The sequence below is a fragment of the Microplitis demolitor genome, chromosome 4 (assembly GCF_026212275.2).
Source record: "Microplitis demolitor isolate Queensland-Clemson2020A chromosome 4, iyMicDemo2.1a, whole genome shotgun sequence".
In the NCBI taxonomy this organism is placed as follows: domain Eukaryota; kingdom Metazoa; phylum Arthropoda; class Insecta; order Hymenoptera; family Braconidae; genus Microplitis; species Microplitis demolitor.
In genome coordinates, this window is record NC_068548.1 from 19,084,377 (window position 1) to 19,098,440 (window position 14,064).

Sequence of the window (14,064 nt, forward strand, 5' to 3'; positions counted from 1 at the left end):
ATTCTATAATTCACGGAAAAAAATGATTGACAATAATTGTAGTTAAACTTCTAATTATTTATGTTATGTTCAATAACTAATGTCATTTCAATCAGTAAAATTATGATTTTAATGTTTAAACTGCTATAATTAACAGCTAATAGTTGAAATATACTGCTTGAATATTTAAAATTACTACTTAAACCTTAAAAAACTACAAGAGACTTGTCAAAAAAATGCATCTGTTATTAATTTCTTACGTTCTACTCAGTAATATTTACTGAGATTCGGTCTAGGTGCGCTGTTGACGAGAATCTCAGTAATATTTATCAATATTTTTTCTCCGTGTAATAATTGATGAAAAAGAATTAATTTATCACTTTTTTTTTTAAATCCAAAATAATTTTTTTGAATTGTAATAATGACAAAAAATTATTTTAATAATTTATTAACTAAATGACAAAACATTATCTCTAATTAATTGATAAGGATCCTGTCATATTTGATTACATTTTTAAAGAACGAAAAGTAATAAAAGAAACCCACGAAATTTCTTCTTTTTTTTTACTATTGTATGGCAAAAACTCGTAGAATTTAATGTTTCTAAGTGTAGATATTATGGGCATCTACAGTTGCAACCGCTCAGATAGCTATTTCGTCCGCAACTTGACGTAAACTTCAGCTGAAACGATGTCAACGTTTCGGCAACTCGTTGGCGAACGCAACAGTTGATAGCAACTTGTTACCAAGTTCTAATGCAATAGTTAGGCAAGTAAAAAGTTGCCAACGACTTGATGGAAACTTTATTTGTCAAATTGCCATCATATTATGGCTGTAGATTGTCACCAATTTTCTGAGAAAGTTATAGTCAATTTGTAGCCAATAGCTGGATAATCAAATGTTATCCTCAACTTGACGGCACTTGATCTGAGCAAATTTAAAAAATTCCAAATGAGCTTTTACCATCAACTGTGCGTGATAAAATCGTTCCCCGAATAACCGCACCCTGATAGCCAAGCTAGCGACAACCTACTGCACCAACTTGTCATCAAGTTGGCTGCAAAAATTGGCATTTTCATGAGTTGTCGGTAACCATAGAGAATAGAGACTGTCTCTATTCTCCATGCCGGTAACTTTCTGAGATAGTTCGTGGTTTAAGTTGGCATTCCATTATAATTGACGCAAAGTAGCTGTTAATTTATTCAGAAAGTTGCCCACAGGTTGCGGCAGTAGATTGTCGCCAATTTTCTAGGAAAGTCGATAATAACTTGTAGTCAACAATTACAAAAGCTGAAAATTGTCGTCAAATTGTAGTCAACTTGATCGTAACTAATTGACACCAACTTTCTGACCATAAATTCTTGCTATCAGGGCAGTTTATCCGCAACAGCTCGACTTGACAAAATGACTATCTGGGATGATGATAACAAAAAAAAAACTAAACTCTTTTCATTCTACTTCTTGAAAACTTGTTCAAAGGGCCTTTGATTGGAAGTATCGAAACTTCTGCTTCGATTTTAATTAGAGTTAACTTTGACCAACATAAAAAAATTTTCAACCCATATATATAAACAAAAAATTTCTTGATTTCTGGCAAATTTGGCCCTCATCATTTTACTTTTTCATAATAATATTTAAAAAATGACATGTGTATGTCATATTTTTTTTTTAAACTAATTAAACCCCTGAATAAGAATCAATAATAACCGGATGACCAGGAATAAAAAACTAAAACTTGTAGTATAAACTCAGAAAACTTTGACAGAAAAATATAAAATAAATTATATAGGAAAGACAATAAAAAGTCAGACATAAATGGGAGCATAATTTTGACTCGAGTCTGAAGGCATTGAATGATAATTATAATAATAAATTAATGAAAAAAAATATCCATGCAAAAAGTCACTCACCACGCCAAGAAATATCCAGAGCCGCAGACAATTCTTTCAATTTCTGTAAAATCAAAAAAAAAAAAAAAATAACTTAACAAATAGATTCGTTAATTAAGTTAATAATGTTTTTATATAAATTATTCAGTTTTATTGATGATAAAAATAATTTACCTTAGCGGACGTTTTTCTCTTTTTCCAGCAACCGGAACTAACGGCTCAAGGTGCATGATGATCACATGGAATAAAATCACGGCTTTCGTTTTCACTGTACCCTCTATTTTATTATTTATATAGTCAACTGATGGACATATTCGCAATGGCTATAAAAATTTACAGATAAATTTTAATAGAAAGTAATCTTACAACATTTTAGAACTTAACGAAAAATTTTTACTAAATATCTTACCAAAAACACTATTTATTTTTCTAATAATTGGCATTTGGTTATCAGATTAATAATCCTTTGTTTTAATCTTCGACAAATGATTTTAAATAATGTCACTAGTCAAGACCTGTAATTTGATATTGATTTATTCAAATTAATATTTAAAGAAACGTAAGGCTATTTTTCAATATTAAATCAGTTAGAAAGAAAAATGTTGATGAAAGTATTTAAATAATTTCTCTTATAATAAATGAAAAACAAAATTTGAATTATTTACCTCTTTTTAGCCTACAAAAAAAATCTTGATTACATCGTCTTCTTCTAATAGAGCTCGTCATTAAAATTATTGTTACTGATACTTTTATTGATAAAAATAATTCTTCATCAAATAATTAAAGTATTTGATTATTACTTTAAAATCTTGAATGATAAGCTAAAAATTACAAATAAATACATTGATCGCAGATCTTTATTAAGCAGAAATAATTTTTTTATTGATAAATACAAAAAAAATTAAATACCGGAAATGATTTTTGGAGAAACAGAAGCAATGGGACAGCTGATTTAAATCTTCATTGTCAATCACAGTAGTTATTACTCTTGTTAATATTGTCAATAAATAGTTTCTTCTTGAGTTGAAATCTGGATTAAAACTGAGATTTTTGGTACAAACTCGACTAGTTTGAAAATTATATTTAAAGTGAAATGTAAGATAAAAGTCACGAATGCTAGACTAAAAATTGAATTGTCCTGGTCTATTAATTATTTTTTTTTTTTTTTTTTTAGGTATTTAAATTAGAGCTTTGCAGATAATTAAGCTGATATCTGAGCTTAGATTAAAATAATTTGTAATCAAATTTATTTTGGGTGGGGACTCGGACAGTTTCAGTTAATTATTAAAAAAAAAAAATATTAGACAACAATATAAGCCTTCATCTTCGTCTCGAGTCAAAAAATAAATAAACATAATCCTTAATTTATCAGACAAATATACCATGCGAAAAATTACTCACCACGCTGAGAAATATCCTGACCAGCAGACAATTCTTTCAATTTCTGTAAAAACAAAAATAATCATTGTTGGTAATTTTTGAAATTAATTAATATTTGAACAGGTTTTCATTGAAGTCAAAAAAAAAATTACCTCAGCGGACGTATTTCTGCGCTCTCTGCAACCGGAACCAGCACAAGAGATGTATATTGATGAAGATCATTTGGACAATTATACTGTATCAATCTCCAACTCGGAATTTTTTGTTTATTGCCTTAGCAAAATCATTTTCGCGCGATCTGAAAATTTTATGGAAAATAATTGATTAGTAATAAATAAAAATTTTTAGTCGGTAGCAAAATATTTAAAATAATGGAAAATAATTTTTTTTTATTTTGCCACAGTTATAATGAATACAAATTATTAATTTAGATAAATGAGGTAAAATAATTAAATGATTAACTCTTACCGAGACAGAATAGCGGTCTTGAATTTCATTAGTCAGGAGCTAACGTTCAATTTTAGAATTTGAATTTTTTTCTCCGCAGCCATCTTTATTAATAACAATTAAAACTCAGGCACAAAAATCCCTCGTTTAATTTTCAAAAAATATATATGTGGACAATTTCATCATGATCTGTAAAATAATTATAATTTTCTAATTAATTATACAAAATAAATATTTTCCACAAACTGAAGTCAACATTTCCTAACAGCAATATTAAGTGAATTAAAATTCTTAGTTCAACAAAAAATGTTAATTACAATAATTTATGCTCAATCATTCAAATCATTGGTCAAATGACAATCCAAAATAAAAATATCAATTAATTACTAAAATGTTAATTGAGAAAATAATTTTAAAAAATTGTTTCTGGTCATTGGTAAAACCAGATACTGAAATAAGCCGACATCTAATAATTTTTGAATTTTTATAAAAACTATAAAAAAAAAAATATTTTAAAAAATTACACCAATGGTTTTTTAAATTTTCTATAAGTGCATTATTTTTTTGTAATTGATTTGTTAGAAAAAAAATTCAAAAATTGTTGTCTTCTAACTTCCTGATCATCAAACCGGAGCTATTTTAGACGTTACATTTTATTTATTACTAAACGAATATTTATTTAAAATTATTATTTCAGATTGATCATTATGCCTTTAGAAAGCTAATGAGTAATTATTTGCTTGTCGATGCCACGAATAACAAATAAAATAAATTAATTAATGCAACTTACATGAGAGATGATTGTTGAGCAGCAGACATGACAGTTTTAGAACAAAGGCTGACTCCTGGCTGTTTGAAATCGCACAGACGCAAGGCAGCGACGGCGACTTTTGAAACTATGGCGCTAGTGTTTAATTTTAAAATTTGAAATTATTTTAAGCGGCCATTTCTTTAGTCACAAAATTTTTCATGAGTATGGAGATCCAATATCTTCATCTCCAGTGAATATTTTTTTAAAACTATTCATATTCTTAACCTGAAGTATAATTAAAATATGTTAATTAATGTAATCTAAGACGATATTTAATTAAATAAATTTCCTAGCTTGAACCAAATTATTAAATTTTATTGTTCTAAAACTTCATTTGTTTTAAAAAAATTCGTCACTCAAACGGTTCCGAGTTTAAATATATTTTTAAAAAATTTGAACTCAAAATCACCCGGAAAATGTCGAATTTTCTCATTTATTTAGGAAAGAAATCACAGAATTATTTGAAATGGTTCATTTCCCTCTGCTTTTTCTTAATCTTACAATTAAATACTTACAAAAATAAATTACTTACACTGTAACACTGATAATTAGAAGACTTGTTACCCTCAACCATTGATTGGAAATAGTAAAAAAATTATATTACAAAATTAAAAATACTGAAAAATTCAAAAGTGGGAAAAAAAATTTTTTTCACTAATTTCTGAATAACAAAAACTCGTTGAAAATTGTCAAACTGATGATAAATAATATTTAAACTTTCTGTTACATCAATAATGATGAATACAAATAAGTTAAATTGATTTGAAATAATACTTTTCAACGACAACCAACGCCAAGATCCAAATATCGTAACACTTGGCGTAAACTAATTTAATTGTTTTCAAACTTATAATTAAAGTACAAAGAAAATTATTGTCACTAAATATTTCCCGGATTTCAAAGAATGTTTTTATGCACAAGTTTTAATTAATTATGAAATAAAAATAGTTTATTTCTTAATTAAATCGCGAACTCGAGATAACGCGTCACTATCATGGCGGTGAAATAAAATTCGAGGTGACTCAGGCGCTGCCGTGGCGACTGTTGGAACCCACAAGCGCAGTAGAGAGCAGCTTTGCTGTTACGCGACGCAGGTCTAGAACTCAGCCTCCCGCTTGAGTGTGTCGACAGTTAACTCTACACTTCACTAAAATAATCAGTTTATTAATCACATAACTCAGTATTATCTGTCTAATTATTTTAAACAAATTCTTAAGTAACCATCACACAGTTTTAAATAATAAATAGTCTCAGAGAGCGTAAGCTTTCGAATAAATTAAATTCAGTGCCGGCTTTTGACTTTCGCGTCGTGTTGTACGATAGGTTCGTTGTCGGTTAAATACACGAATAAAAGTAATTCAATGCCCGAGTTTAATTAAAATTATTATTTTCAAATAATATTTAGATATTGTATTTTATTAGTCGTAGTAGTTTTATTTTTTTAGCGTGTGTTTAGGTTATTAATTTGTGAGTGTTTGCGACAGACCGGCTTGCAGTAAAAATGGCGGCAAAAGTAAGTTGATTTTAAAAGTCTAAAAAATAGATTTTTATAAAAATAAATTAAATTTACGACTTACTTTTTAACAAATGATTAAATATTAAATAATATTAACGAGTTTGATTATCTATTGGAGACTGAAAAAATATAATTAGAAATTACAATTAATTGTGAATATAATTACCCAATTTTCATCTTGGATAATCAGAAAAAAAAATTTCCATTTATTTCTAAGTTATTTATTGATTTTTATTTGATAAGTTTTATTCGATAGGCTACGTCTCATCGATATCTTAATTATTCATCGAGAGAAATAGACGTTGGTAATTGAAATAAAAATTTCATTTAATTGACTTATTATTTGTTTAAAATTATCGTAAGATCGATTGTTTAAAAATTAAAACTAAATGAATAATTGGGTAATTTTTTTTTTCTTTTTTTTTTTTTTTTTAATTATTCGAAATTCAAAATTTCCGCGCTTTTAATGAGGGCGCGCGCAGTTACAGCTGCCGATAGCCGTTGAACAGCTTCTCCTTTGAGATGATTCGGGTTTCAGACCTCAAAAAGTGTCATGTTTACGACGAGTCAACATCTTCACTGTACTTGCATGTTACTTAATTAACTTTTTGCGTTAACTTAAGCTCAAAATCTATAATTAATGTCAACTTTAGCTTAATTAAATCTTGAGGTATATACTGAGGTAAGAATTTCTTTAAAACGCTTGATATTTATAAACCAAAATATATTAATTAAATTCAGGCTTCTCTTGGCACGAATAATTTATTTTTATTGTGATTTTATTTTTGAAAATTTGAATTATTAATAAATATATAAGCTTCGTCTTTTCATTGAAATAAAATTCAAGTTGGAAGATTGAAATTTTTGTAATTAATGAATTCATTTAATTTAATCAGCACTTAAATATTTCAATATCACGAATTAGAAAAATGATTAACTAAATTAAATTAATGAAAATTTTAAATTTTCATTTCAGGTTCCAAATCCAAAACAAAAAAATTCATAAAGTACATTGATATTAAGACAATGGAATTCGATGAAACAACATGATAGCTGGACACATCATGTAATAAACATGGCCGCCAAGAGGGAAATTCAAATTCAAAAAAACTGCCACCAGCGCCGAAGCTTACAGAAGTCGCCACTAAAATATCTATTGTGTTCAAGCATCCACTGGTCAAAACCGTCAAGACCACCTTGCACATAAATTTATTCCATTTTTTATTGATGATGATAAGGTCAGCATAATTTTCTAAAGCAAAAAATTCCAATATAAATGATATTTTGGTTTTTATTTTACGAATTTAATTATTTAAATAAATCAATTTTATTTCGGTAGCATTTTAATGAATACTATCGAAATATTTTTATTGAATATCAATAATTTTATGGTATTCATATTTTCGAGGTACTAAAATCTTCGAATTCTATTTTTCAGTTCAGAACATTTTAAATGTTGCTGTCAAGAAAGTCAACGGTAACCAGGTTTGCTTCCATACAGAGTGGCTTCATCAGCGGGAAATTTATAATAACGTCCGCCGAGGTAACAAAACATCCATTTTATGATCTAATAACTTGTCCATCAATTATTACGCATTGACTAATGGAAATTATTTTATTATTATTTTTGTAGAAACTGAAAGAATTGTCTGCTGGTCTGGATGTTTCTCGGCGTGGTGAGTGAATTTTATTTTTAACAATTAAATAATTTTATCAATCCAACAATATTTTTAAACTGTGTAAAACCGAGCTTCAATACTTGGCTTATATTGACCTCTTTTATTATTATCACTCTCTAAGTACAAAAGAAAAAATTTTCAAGTATTTAATTTTGTCAACTTTAATGTTACGCGTCTATCAAATAGCCGGAAATTTTGATCCGTAACACAAATATATGGCATGACTTAGTTTAAATATTCATGCTCCTTATAAATAGTCCCCTGCATATTTATACATTGTATGTGCTCATATATATTTGTCAATTTAAATTATCAATGAACTTAATCATTTTCTCAAGGACCTTTCACTGTCTACACTCACAAAATTTTTTAGGGAAAATTATTTAAAAAGTTCTAGGAGCGAAAACGATGAAATTCAGTTTACAAGATATCAGAACACGTCATATCAATGATAATATCTTTATATTATATTAAAATGTTAAGATATAATTATTAATAAGATATAGGGAAAAAAAAAAATGATTTAACCTTTCGTTTGTCGCGCACCTTTTGTCGAACATCGTAAGTCACACGATGAGGGAATCACCGCAATGTTTATTTTAGTGCAATGTTACCATGTTGATTTCGAAGTCTTCCTAATTTTTATCAAATTATTAATTTTATATCAAAATTTTTTAATAATGAATATTTTCTATGAATCTTATTGATTACTTATACGACTGGGCTCTATAAATTAATAGGCTCTGAAAATTAATTTCCTTAAAGGGGTCATAAAAAAGGACGGTTTTCTTTATGTTTAGGGTGCGTACTATCACGTAGATACACGATATTGCTTAGCGATGCCCCTCGATTTTCCTCAAGTCCGTCTAAACTTGGAAATCAGCAGATTTTTGTGAATTTCTGCCGCTAATAGGTATTGAAAATTAATTTATTTATTGACTTACACAGAAAACGAGTTTTGTATTTTTAATTGATAATAATTCATTAAATTTTAATCTTATGACTGGAGCTATTGTGGATTCTGAAAGAACATTTCGAGAGAAATTTTTTAGTATATTGTTCATTGAAATATTTTAAATTTCCGCGCTAACTTCATAGTGGTATTAAACTACGGTGTAGACTGAAAATAAACCACACAGTTAAAATATATGTTCTGGGACGGTTGAATCTGAGTATAGTTTTCACTGATTAAAGATGTTTCGAGTTAGAATATATTTTGAGCAGACATGTAACTGTGGCGCGCTTTGAATGCCGAGTATTTAACGGAATTAAACATGTGGTCATATTTTTTTACAATTAATTCATCAGTTATCTTCTTTTATCCAATTCATGATAATGTCGACAACTGATTAAGATAAAAATTTATCTTTTGAAAGTAAAGATATAAGCGAGTATACTTATTTTTTATAAGATATTCGATTATTATTCAAGGTCACTTATTTAAAGGTTTGCTAATCAATTATTTAGTTAAAATTTTTTTTCTAATTTAATTTTTGAATATTGAAGAATTTTTCCATTTGAATTAAAATATTTTCATTAATTTATTGATAAATTTACTCAATACCTTCGATCATTAATTATTTCTTTATTAATTTATTTCATATTCGATTAATCAATTAATTTCTAAAAATTAAATTCATTCCGAATTTAGTTTATTAACAAATGAGTGTAAATGTAGTGATACTGAAGCTAGCCGACGTCTAATAATTTGTGGATTTTTTTTCAAAACGATAAATTATAAAAAAAAAATATTTGAAAAAATTGCACTTATAGCTTTTTAAATTTCCTACATGTGCATATTTTCGGTTTTTTTTTCTTATAATCAATTTGTTGAAAAAAAATTTGAAAATTTTTAATTGTCTGCTAACTTCAGAGTCATGTGAATATAGCAGACAGACAAATTTAAAATTATTAATAAATCGAGTACATAATTAATAAAATAAAATTTTTAAAAATGCGCACTTGAAAAATTTTCAAATTAATAAGTGCATTTTTTATAAATATTATTTTTTTAATTATTTACCCTATTTATTTATAATTATAAATTTGTCTGATGTCTGCTACATTCACACTCGTATTAACAATTAAAAATTATCATTATGTAACTATCAACAATTTAAATATTGTCGGAAAATTTTTTTATAATTCATGTATTCATAAAAAAAATTACATAAAATATTTAATAATTAATAATAATAATCATCTAAATTTTAAACAGTGCAATATGACGTTCACAAAACAACATCATTTATCTATTCCTTTCACTTTATCTAAGGTATTACAAGGACACGTAGACCGATAGTCGTAATAATATTATTAGTAAAATAACAAGCGGTAGAGAAAAATCGTCTAAATTTAAAATAATAATTAGTAATAATAATTATTTAATTAATAATATACATTGAACTTTGTAACGTATGATTTAATAATAAACTTAAGTCTCGTGGCACGTAAAATATAATGATAGCGGATCATCAACGTCACTGTCGTGAAGATACTTTCAGTGTCTTATCATCACTCTCAGCCACTTAGTCCAAAGTATGAATCAACTTGTCATTTAGTGTTTAACCTCCTATCGATACATTTTATTTGTAAAAATTTTCCATCGATATAATTATTGATCGTGTGTGTAAACATTAATGAGTAGTGAAAAAATAATTTTAGTTGAAATAATAAAATTAAAATTATTATTTATATTAAAGTGAGTGATAAAATGAATAATCGTAAATCAAGACGAGACTCCGATGTAATTATTTCAAATTATAATCACAAAGAGTTACTGTTTAAATTTCTTATCATTGGTGATTATGGAGTAGGTGAGTTTGTTTTTCATTATATATAAGTAAGTAAATGGCATTGAAATCTCGTGATTATAACTTTGCGCATGCGATTTTTTAAGACAATTGCGCCAATAGACGTGCGCATTACTTTGACTTGTTTTTTTTTTTTTTTTTTTTTTGCTTTTATTCAAATTTTATGAAATAAATTTATAAAAAAAATTACTTTAATAATTTTCAGGTAAAACTGCGATCGTGAGAAGATATACAGAAGGTATTAATTATTATAATTATTTAATTAACTTTTTTAATAATTTTAATTTAAATAATAGTAATAACAACAAAAATAGTAATTATTATTATTATTATTGCTAGTATTTTTTTTATTTATTTTATTTTTTTTTTCAATGTAATTAAAGATTTACATAATTACAAGTGAAGCCTCGTAGATTACCGCCAAAGCTTAATAGAACACTTGCTGATTAACATATAATTATTAAACTTGTTGTACATATGTTTTCTGAGAATTATTTTTTTTTTTTGTTAAATTTTTAAATTTATTTAATTTTTTTTTTAGGGAAATTCTCGTCAAATTATAAAATAACAATAGGTGCTGACTTTGCAATTAAATCACTTGATTGGGATCCTCATACTAAAATAAATTTGCAATTATGGTATTTTTTTTCCTTAATTAATTAATTAACTAATTAATTGTTGAATTGTTTGTTGACATCAAGTAAAAGAATGTGGAAGTCTAATTTAAGGAGGCCGCTACTTTTTAAAATAATTTTTTTTTATCCTTGAAAATTTTATTGTAAATAAAATTATTGGTAAATTACTTATCATTAAACATTTTTTTAATTTGAAAACAATTATTTTATGGTGAAGTCGTGGTCAGTGTAAACTTTAAACATTTCCTTTAAGTGTTTTTTTTAAATTATTCTAATAACCGATTAAAATACCGTCATGTTTTATTTTTAATTTGAAAAAATTTTCGAAAATTATGTTGCCTATTACTTGCTTGCAATTATTGTTAAAAAGAAGGCGAATAAAAATAAGAGGATATTTTTTCTTTTTAATTTTTGCGAATCAAAGAATATTTCTAATAAAAATAAAATCAGAACTTGTAATGAAACAACAGACAAGAATGTCTTGATAAATTTTCAAAGTACGCAATTTATTTTTTATCTATTTTATAGTTGACGATAAAAATTTATCGGAAAAAAGTGGGAGCATCGATTCTCGAAATCAATAGAATAATTTCAAAATCATCGATTCAAAAGTAATTATTTTGTATCAATAAATATGCATTTAAAATACTGCGAAATTGATAATCTTTTGACTGTATGCTTCAAAATAATATACCATAGGGTATAAATATAAAAAGTACTTAGTAGCGGTCGCCTTACCTAATTTTTAAAACTTGTACAAACAGTTTGTTTATTAACATACTAATTAAAAATTATAATAATGATTTAATTTTGAATATTAATTATAATATGTCTATATAAATTAACTTTCAAAAAGACTTTCTTTATTTTACTGACTGTCTTATTAACTTTCACTTGCACATATTTGTTTAAATTTATCACGGCTTTTATTTTAGGGATATCGCTGGTCACGAAAGATTTGGATATATGACACGAGTTTACTATAAATATGCGTAAATATTTGCTTTATATATAATAACTATTAATTAGATGTTATTTATTTTTCGTGTAATCTAACTTGTACAAAAAATTTCTTTTTGTTTCGATTTATGAAGCTAGTAGAATAATTCGTACATCAAAGTGTTGTAATTAATTTTGTTTTGAATTTTTCTCAGGGTCGCAGCTGCTCTAGTTTTCGACATATCGCGAGTAGCGACATTTCAGTCTGTTAAAAAATGGTTAAATGATCTACGAGAGAAGGTCATTTTACCGGATGGTTCTAGTATTCCGATTGTTTTGTTAGCTAATAAATGTGATATACAACATGTAGCTATTCCTACTGAACAAATTATTAAATTTTGTAAAGAAAATAAAATTTCAAAATGGTACATTACATCTGCTAAGGAAAACAAAAATATTGGTAATTATTTTTATTTATTATAATAATAAATAATAATTATTTATGTATAATTTATTCAACAAATACAGCTGCCGAAATTTAAAACACAATAACTGACAAAAATAAAATTTTTTAAATATGAATTAAATCATGTCCACAAGACTCCACTGGAACTAAAAATACTAAAAAATTAATTTTGAAAAATTTCACTGTGTTTTAAAATTGAGCAGTCGAATATATACAGAAAAAAAAATTTCTTGCCGCGAAGTTTTTCTATTATAAATTGAAAACAACATTTTTTAAGACGAGGAAATATTTCTTGGCTCAAAAAATTTTTTCTTGATCTAAGAAAAATTTATTCTCACTCCGAGAAATTTTTTATTTTCAATTCATGATGTGAAAAATTTCTTGAGGCAGATCAAAAGTTGTTTGGGATAAGTGAAAATTTCTTGGTGCAACAAATTCTTTTTTTCTGTGTACAAGATTAAGGTTTTGCAGTAATCTAATCCTTTTGAACATCAAGTAATAAATTTTCCATTTGTGAAAAAAAAAAATATTAAGAATTTTTTTTTACTGTTTCTGTAATAATTGAATGTAATTTGGATGATTAAAATTATCAAAGGGTTTATATAATTGAAAGAAAGAAAAAAGTTAAGTGACTAAAGCAGCAAAATACAAATAATTGATGTCTTTTCAATTTTTTACTAAAATAATAAGTCAATGGATTAAAAATAAAATGGTTTAAGAGGAATAGATTCAATCAGATAGAGAATTATAAATTATAGTTATTAATATTATTTGGTGAATAAATTAATTAAAGAGGCGGGAAACTGGCTAGAGTTTAGTGATGGAGAATTTTCTTCTATGCAATGATTTTTTTTTTTTTTCATTAAGTATAAACTATTAAGTTAAATTTATAACAGTTTTACAGACTTAATAGATTTTCTAATAAGTATATATTTTTTTTCAAAATAGTCAGTTATAATAATAATAATTTATTTTTCATCTTATAGTCTTTTAATTTTTTAGTTGAACGAATACTTTAACGAGTTTAAGTAGCGAAAAATTTATAAAATATTTTTTTCAGTGATAATAATTTAAAATTTATTTTTATAAATATTTATTTAATATTTTAGATGAAGCAATACATTATTTAGTAGAAAATGTGTTGAAAGCTAAGATAGAAGATGAAATAAAAGATTCAATAAAACTCCGTGGTGCTCCACTCATCAGTGAAAAAAGTGGATGCTGTAAATCCTGAATTATGTGAATAAATAAAAACAACACACATCCATAAATCATAAGACTTTAAAATAAAAATAAGACTTGAAATAAAAAAAAAAAGAATCATAAATAGTTTTTTTTTTTTTTTTATAAATAATTTATAATGAAATTAATTTGTAAAATAAAAAATAATTTATATATACTTTTTCATTCCATAACGTTGATAAGTATATTATACTTTAATACATAATTATCATTCAGATAAAATATGAGTTTGCTGGAAAATAAAGTGAATAATTGCTCACAACAGATA

General features: G+C 25.9%; 1 protein-coding gene across 2 annotated transcripts; it reads left to right on the forward strand.

Annotated features, from left to right (window-relative positions):
• Positions 1–9,900: 9,900 nt before the first annotated feature.
• On the forward strand, positions 9,901–14,018 carry LOC103568245 (ras-related protein Rab-32B). 2 transcript variants are annotated; one of them, XM_014440819.2, is made up of 6 exons: positions 9,905–10,517; positions 10,720–10,752; positions 11,056–11,152; positions 12,085–12,141; positions 12,304–12,548; positions 13,664–14,018. In XM_014440819.2, exons 1-6 carry the CDS (start codon positions 10,415–10,417, stop codon positions 13,786–13,788), a joined length of 660 nt encoding a protein of 219 aa, XP_014296305.1. In that variant the 5' UTR covers positions 9,905–10,414; the 3' UTR covers positions 13,789–14,018. The 2 variants fall into 2 exon arrangements, with proteins under 2 accessions (XP_014296306.1, XP_014296305.1); XM_014440820.2 differs by lacking the exon at positions 12,085–12,141 and having other exon boundaries at positions 9,901–10,517.
• Positions 14,019–14,064: the final 46 nt, after the last annotated feature.